The sequence below is a fragment of the Mustelus asterias genome, chromosome 10 (genome assembly GCF_964213995.1).
Source record: "Mustelus asterias chromosome 10, sMusAst1.hap1.1, whole genome shotgun sequence".
NCBI lineage: Eukaryota > Metazoa > Chordata > Chondrichthyes > Carcharhiniformes > Triakidae > Mustelus > Mustelus asterias.
This window is the reverse complement of record NC_135810.1, coordinates 85,361,182-85,369,090: the sequence shown is the minus strand read 5'-3', so window position 1 is coordinate 85,369,090 and position 7,909 is coordinate 85,361,182. Positions and strand designations below refer to the sequence as shown.

Sequence of the window (7,909 nt, the reverse complement as noted above, 5' to 3'; positions counted from 1 at the left end):
ATAATAGGTGTGGTTTTTGAGCTGTCGCCGAAGTACGGCAGTCTTCTCACTGAACTTTGTAAATCTGGAAATGGTGGTCAGATGCAAAAATTTAGTTTCAAATTGTAAGGCAGTCAAACTGCTACTGATATTTATTGACAAAATAAATTAGTTACAAGATTGGCCACCCCTAATATTCGCGGATATTAAAAATAGTAATATGCATTTTTCTTTAATAGATGAGCAAATTATGTGCCATAAAACTTGTGTAAAGGATGTGCGAATTCCGATGACGGATTAGCGCCATTTAATTGACAAAAATATGCTTGAAGTTTATTTATTAGTGTCACATTAACAATGCAATGGAGTTGCTGTGAAAATCCCCTAGTCATTTTTTATTTGTAGAATGGAATACTTTAGATCGTCACATTTATAATACAATCCATGATCAAATCAACAATATTCCACTCTTGGCGTTTTAATGAATGCAAGGAAACTAGATAACGAGCGTTGGTGCATTTTGAAAGCCACTACTCCAGATATTCATTTCCATTGAGGTTTTGGTCTTTCCATTCTCCAATATCTAATGGCTCTTTGTCTATATGGATTGCTTTTCCAGGGTAGAGACTTGAAACAATGGGTGACTGGAGTTTTCTGGGAAGGCTTTTGGAGAATGCACAGGAACACTCGACAGTGGTGGGCAAGGTCTGGTTGACTGTGCTCTTCATCTTCCGGATCCTAGTGCTGGGGGCTGCGGCTGAGGAGGTGTGGGGAGATGAACAGTCCGATTTCACCTGCAACACCCAGCAGCCTGGTTGCGAGAACGTCTGCTACGACAAGGCATTTCCCATCTCCCATATCCGATTCTGGGTGCTCCAGATCATCTTTGTGTCGACGCCCACCTTGATATACCTGGGCCACGTACTGCACATTGTGCGGATGGAAGATAAGAGGAAAGAGAGGGAAGAGGATATTCGGAAAGCCCAGAGTCAGGCGGACAAAGAACTGCTGCTTAAAAACGGCAAAAAGGAGAAACTTCCTTTTAGGGATGACCATGGTAAAATCCGAATTCAAGGGGCCCTGCTTCGCACCTACGTTTTCAATATTATTTTCAAAGCGATGTTTGAAATTGGATTTATTGTAGGTCAGTATATCTTGTATGGCTTTGAGCTTAGACCTCTGTATAGGTGCGATAGATGGCCATGTCCCAACACCGTGGACTGCTTCATATCACGGCCAACAGAGAAGACTATCTTTATCCTATTTATGCTTGTGGTGGCTTGCGTGTCCCTTTTCTTGAACCTGATGGAAATCTATCACCTCGGCTGGAAGAAGCTGCGTCAGGGAGTGACCAACCGACAGCACTCGGACCTGGAGCCGAAGCCAGAGCCCCTGACTCCAGTCGCACGGACTGTCCCGAGCACCTTCAGCTACCCCTACTTCCCTGACACGGCCGAGGCCCCACACCCTTATCCTGGGGCCCCGCCGACCGAGTTCAAAATGGCGCCGCTGCCCGAGGACAGGTCGCCCTACGGGGTGTACAACAACAAGCTGGCAAGCGAGCAGAACTGGGCCAACATGGCCGCCGAGCACACCCGCCAGCTCAGCGCGAGCGCCGCCAACGGCCGCCAGGAGCCCGCGCTCCCGGCGCCGGCCAATCAGGACAGCGCGCCAGCGGGCGGGGCGCCGCGCGGCAACGGTCACCTGACCACAACGGTGGAGATGCACGAGCCGCCCGCCACCGACACGCGACCCCTGAGCAGGGCCAGCAGAGCGAGCAGTGGCAGGGCTAGGTCGGACGATCTAGCGGTTTAGCGCCCGCTTCCTATATACAACACCCTCCCCCATCCCCTTTCGCCCTCTCTTAAATCAGTACAAAGTTTTAATATCCACTCGGGTGGGTGGGAGAAGCATACATGCTGGGAAGCATGTCATTGCAATGCGCTCTGGGAGTTGTATTCTTAGTGGCTTTCACAGAGATGGTTTTGTTAAAATGGATTTACATACCCCCCGTTAGCCTTAACATTCATACATGCGCCTATTTTATCATTTTTAATCAACGTAAACCTACAGAAAACTTAATTGGGTCGACCGTCAAAAATGGCAACATGAAAACGCCCTCGATTTCGCATCATGTTAGAATCAAGCCTGATTCACAGGTAGTTATACTTTTAATTGATTCATGATCATTAATTGCACCTCTAAGAGCTCATTTTACCGAACCCACTTACTACATGTTGACTTAAGAACTGTACTTTTTAATATGTTAATCACTATTTCATGGCAAGGTAAGATGTCTACAGTAAGCTCGAGAAACACAGCTCCTTAAATGTCTTATTCAAGTTAGAAATATGCACTCTGTGATTGTAATTTGTTCTCTTTGAACTAATACAGTAGGTAAAGTCTCTAAAACTGAACTTCAAATTGCAGGATGCTTCATTACATGGCACATACTCAAGACCTACCACGGGGTTGCATTATTTACCTTCTTGGTTTTCATCCATCTCCAATGTTCCACGTGCCCCAACAAATGTTGTAAAATTTTAAATTTGTACTGCTTATAGTGATAAAAGAAAATAGAAGGAATGAATACATGTTTTATAGGCTGAGGTACATGGAAAGAACATGAATTTAAATGTCTTCTAAAAATATCAAAGCAGGGCAACAAACTCAAACCACTTGTAGATTAAAGGGGTATGCACTGCAGTTTACTTGTGTGTGAGGGCGTGTTTGTGTGTATTAGATACCATACTACTCTGACAAAATTAGGATTCTATCATGTTTGATATGACTGCATTAGAGCAGAAGATGGGTTAGAAAGACCAAGAAGTAAGATAAAAGCATGGTTTGCAGTAAAACCGTTTATAGAAGAGTAATGTTTTTACTTTTTTTTTAAGAAAGGTTTTTAGGTCAAGTTTATCTTCAAAACATTGTAAGCACACCTTCAATAAAATTGAAATGGTCCCAGGAGTTTCTTCAAGAATGTGGCATCTTTACATACCCTACCTTTTCAACACTGCGTTAAACTTGGAACTGCCAAACAATAGTTCTGTAACCATTGCTACGAACCTTACATACAGAGATGAAAAATACTACTAATATTCCAGGGTTAGGGCATGATGCTGTAGTCTCATAATCGGTGTTGTGGGGGAACATAGGGAGAGTGAATTGCATTTTATTGCTTTGGGCACTTAATTTTGTTGTGTTTTCCAAGATTTGGAATCTTGGTTAATATCAGGAAAACAAAGTTTAAAAAGTGCTTGGCAGTTTTGGTAGAATCTTGCAAAGGATCATTATGCAAAGCTAGTCTGCACAAACCCTCCATACAACAGCTTTCTCAGACATGAACATTTGAGTAAAATTGATAGAACTAAAAATTACATACATGCAGAGACTATGGTATGTATTAGAGGTATTCTAGGTTTCATCTTTGCTTCAAAGTCACATTGGCCGTTGGAAACACTTTTTACTTCAGAAACTTAATTTTTTTAAAGAGAGAACTGCTTATCTACTTTAAATGCACAGTTTCGTGCAAGAGCAGTTCTCAAACTAGTTACTTTTCTGAGGTTCCCTAACACAAAAAAAACTTAGAACAGATTTATTTGTAGCCCAGTGTATACAGAAAAGATAACGCACCGAAACAAACAAATCTGCTCTTATCAAATAGATGATTTTCTTATATGATTTTTTTTTAAACAACTGGCTCTTGCTTGGATGAATTTATTAAATAATTGGCTAAATAAACACAAGCAAAAATTACACATTCCTTGAATTAAGGAATCAAAGGCTTCCTTTAATGTCTTCCAAGGAATGATTTAATTTTCTAGCTTGGCATAACTTTATTTATTGAAACCCTTAACATTATTGGTAACTAAACAAATCAAGGAATCAATTTGTAGGTGTAATATTTTTAATGCATTGTTCTTTATTTGCACCTATTTTCTTGTACAATGTGTGCTATCTTTGTAACTATGTTATGGTTCCTGAAAGTTTACATTATCGAAAATTGCACATTTGAGCAAAGAAAAAAGAAAACACAGATACCAAAGTTTACAACGTTGGATGCCAAATTTGAAGAAAATGACCCCACCATTATGCATCAAACCCAAAATTAAACGTCTTAATACAAAATTAGGGCTCTTCACAGAAAAGGCAGTACAGTAGTGCTGTACAATTAAATTGATTTCCAGTATACAAATGAAAGTTATTTAGATTGTTACTGTATTACACTTGGTTTTTGTTGATTATGAGAAATACACAGCTATAGCCAGAGAGTAACTTACCTTGTAATAGATAATCACATAGCACTGGGGCTATAATAATTTGGCAAATTTGGTAATTAGTCAATACGCGTTTACTAGACCAAAAGACGATATTAGGTGAGAAAATATTTTGTACATTAAATTTGAATTAAACAGATTAGATTCCTTAATTCAATATCTGTTGCTTTCTACCATGCTTTTCGTAAACAGCTGAAGATTTGCTCAGAGGTTTTAAAGCCTACTTGTTGCCCATTAAAACATTCTATTATTTACCTAATATAACCTCTCACCCAGTGGTCAAGTACTTTCTGGGCAGTCAGGGACATTTAATAATTTGGAGCAAAAGCAACAAAGCTGTTTTAAGTACTGTCTTTAAAGAAGTGCCTTGTGTATTATATTCTGTAAGAGCAAATTGATGTAAATGTTAATTTACCTCAAATGTTTACAAAAGTGTTACCTAATAAACTTTTTTGTACCATCTTCTTGTCTAATTATTTTAGAAAAATATCTTTTATTTTGCTTTAGTTTTTAAACTTTGATTTTTGCTTTTCAAACTGGTGTAAAATTAAAATCTTCAAGAAAACACACAAGAATGCAAGAGGTAGGAGCATGTGTAGACCATGCGATAAGAAGTTTAACAACACCAGGTTAAAGTCCAACAGGTTTATTTGGTAGCAAAAGCCACACAAGCTTTCGAGGCTCTGAGCCCCTTCTTCAGGTGAGTGGGAATTCTGTTCACAAACAGAACTTATAAGACACAGACTCAATTTACATGAATAATGGTTGGAATGCGAATACTTACAACTAATCCAGTCTTTAAGAAACAAAACAATGGGAGTGGAGAGAGCATCAAGACAGGCTAAAAAGATGTGTATTGTCTCCAGACAAGACAGCCAGTGAAACTCTGCAGGTCCACGCAACTGTGGGAGTTACAAATAGTGTGACATAAATTCTGATTCTAGGATCGCATGATAAAGACTCAGGAGGAAAAAAGCAGAAATATTTATGTGAAATAGTGTGACATAAACCCAATATCCCGGTTGAGGCCGTCCATGCGATCCATTGAGCCTGCTCTACCATTCAATATGATCATGGCTATCTTGGATGTTGACTCCACTTTCCCACCAGCTCCTCATATCCTTGATTTCCTGAGAGATCAACAGTCTGTTGTTTCAGACTTAAATATATGTAACATTGGAGTATCCACAACCCTCGCATGGAGAGTTCCAGAGATTCATAATCATTTGAGTGCAACCATTCTCCTCATTCCTAAATGATCATCCCTTTATCCTTAAATGGTGTCCCTGTGGTTTAGATTCTCCAGCCAGCAGAAACAATCTCTGTGTCCTACCCTGATAAACCCCTTCAGAATCTTGTATGTTTCAATGCGGTCAACTCTCATTCTTTTAAACTCCAGAGAATATAGGCCCAATTTACTCAGCCTCTCATCATTGGACAACCATCTTATCCCAAGGACCAATCTAGTGAACCTATGATGTACTACCTCAAATGTAAGTATAACCTTCCTTAAATATGTATGGAGGCAAAGATTGCACACACTATTCTAGGTATGGTCTCACCAAAACCCTATATAACAGTAACAACACTTTATCCCTACATTCCAATCTTCTTGCAATAAAGATCAGCATGCCATTTGCATTCCTAATTGCTTTTTGTACCCAGATGCTAACTTTATGTTTTCCTTGCATGAGCACACCCATTCCTACAATTTGTAAATGGCCTTTTGAAGTTCTACTTTATCCTCACAGTTCACATTGCTTCCAAGTTTTGTATCAGCCACAAATTTTGAAATTGTGCCCTGTACACCAAGATCTGGGTCATTAATATATATCAGAAAGAACAAGGGTCCCATTAATTTTGTCCAAAATTATTGTTTCTAGACAGTTTCTAAGTGAATAACCTTACATTCCTCACATTATAATCCATCTTCCATCTTGTTGCCCATACACTTAACCTGAATATATCCCTTTGCAGACTCTCTGTATCCACTTCACAGCTCACTTTTTCCCATACCTTTTGTGTCTTCCGCAGCTTCATTAGATTACTCTCTGTCTCTTTAAGCCATTGATATCGATTGTAAATAGCTGAGGCCCCAGCACTGATCCTTTAGACATTCCACTAGTCAAAGCCTGCCAATCTGAAAATGCCCCATTTATCCCTACACCCTTACCTGACCAACCAATCCTCTATCCATACTAATATAACAAACACTCCCAATGCTTTGAGTCCCCTATCTTATGTGTGACACTTTATCAAATGTCTTTTGGAATTCCAAGTATATATCCACGGGTTCCCCTTTATCTCCCCTACTTGTTACATTGTCAAAAATTTGTCAAACAGGATTTCCCTACATAAGACCATGTTGACGTGTTCTAATCATACAATGCTTTTCTAAATCCAATGTTAAGATTTCCGTAGGACTTTAATTTTCATATATACTGGACCAATGAAATTGGCAAAGGTGATGATTTTGTAGAATGCTTTCATGACATTTTCCTGGAGCAATATATTGTGGAACAAGCTCAGGATAAAACTATTTTAGATCTAGTATTATGCAATGAAGCAGGGTTAATTAACAATGCTGTAGTAAAAGATCCACTGAGAAATAGTGATCATTATACAATTCACTTCCATATTACATTTTAAAACAACATAATTCAATCACAGACACAAATCTTAAACTTAAATTGCATAGGTGTAAGGGGAGAGCTGGCTAAGGTTGGGTGGGTAAATAGACTAAAAGTTAGGGTTGTAAATAAATAGTGAAAAACATTTAAAGAAACAATTCAAAATGTTCAACAAAAAAGCATTCTATTACAAAACAAAAACATAACGTGAATGATCCATCCATGGCTTACTAAGGAGGTTAAGGATAGTATCAGATTAAAGGAAGAGGTTTATAATGTTGCAAAGAATAGTTGTAAGTCAGATAATTAGGAAATTTTAGAAACCAGCAAAGGGCCACTAAAAAAAAGATGAAAATAAACCAGCCAGAAATATATAAAAAACATTTTTTTAGAGCTTTTACAAGCATATAAAAAGGAAGTGAATAGCTAAAATAAACCATGGTCCCTTTAGAAGCAGGAGAAATTATCATGCACAATGAGAAAATGGCAGAGACATTGAACAAATATTTAATGTCTGTCTTCAAGTGGAAGACACAAGTTACATACCAGGAATAAAGGGCAATCCAGGATAAGGTAACAAATATCAGCAGAGAAAAGGTACAGGAGAAACTCAAGTGACTTAAAATCTGACTAAAACCCAGGACCTGGTGGTCTACATCCTAGGGTTTTAAAATAGATAACTGAAGGAATAATGGATGCGCTGGCTGTGATTTTCCAAAACACACTTGATTCTGGAATAGTCACAGCAGATTGGAAGTTAGTTAATGTAACACCACTGTTCAAGAAAGGAGGGAAAGTTAAAACAGAGAACTACTGGCCTTTTAGCCTGATATCAGTCATCAGGAAAGTGCTAGAATCTATTATTAAGGAAATCTTAGCAATATCCTTAGAACAGTGTAATATGATTTGACAAGTCAACATGGTTTTACAAAAGGGAAATCTTGGTTGACAAATTTATTAGAGTTTTTTTGTAAGCGATATGGCAGATAAAGGGAAACAAGTAGATGCAACATTATCTAA

At 38.6% G+C, this 7,909-nt stretch overlaps 1 protein-coding gene across 1 annotated transcript; it reads left to right on the top strand.

Moving 5' to 3' along the window:
- The first annotated feature begins 615 nt into the window (after positions 1-615).
- gja3 (gap junction protein, alpha 3) lies at positions 616-1,794 on the top strand. The gene has a single exon (XM_078222104.1). It carries the CDS (start codon positions 616-618, stop codon positions 1,792-1,794), a length of 1,179 nt encoding a protein of 392 aa, XP_078078230.1.
- Positions 1,795-7,909: the final 6,115 nt, after the last annotated feature.

What these genes read in the sequence shown, in the direction of transcription:
- gja3 (XM_078222104.1), top strand. Translation starts at nt 616, where the DNA reads ATGGGTGACTGGAGTTTTCTGGGAAGGCTTTTGGAGAATGCACAGGAA.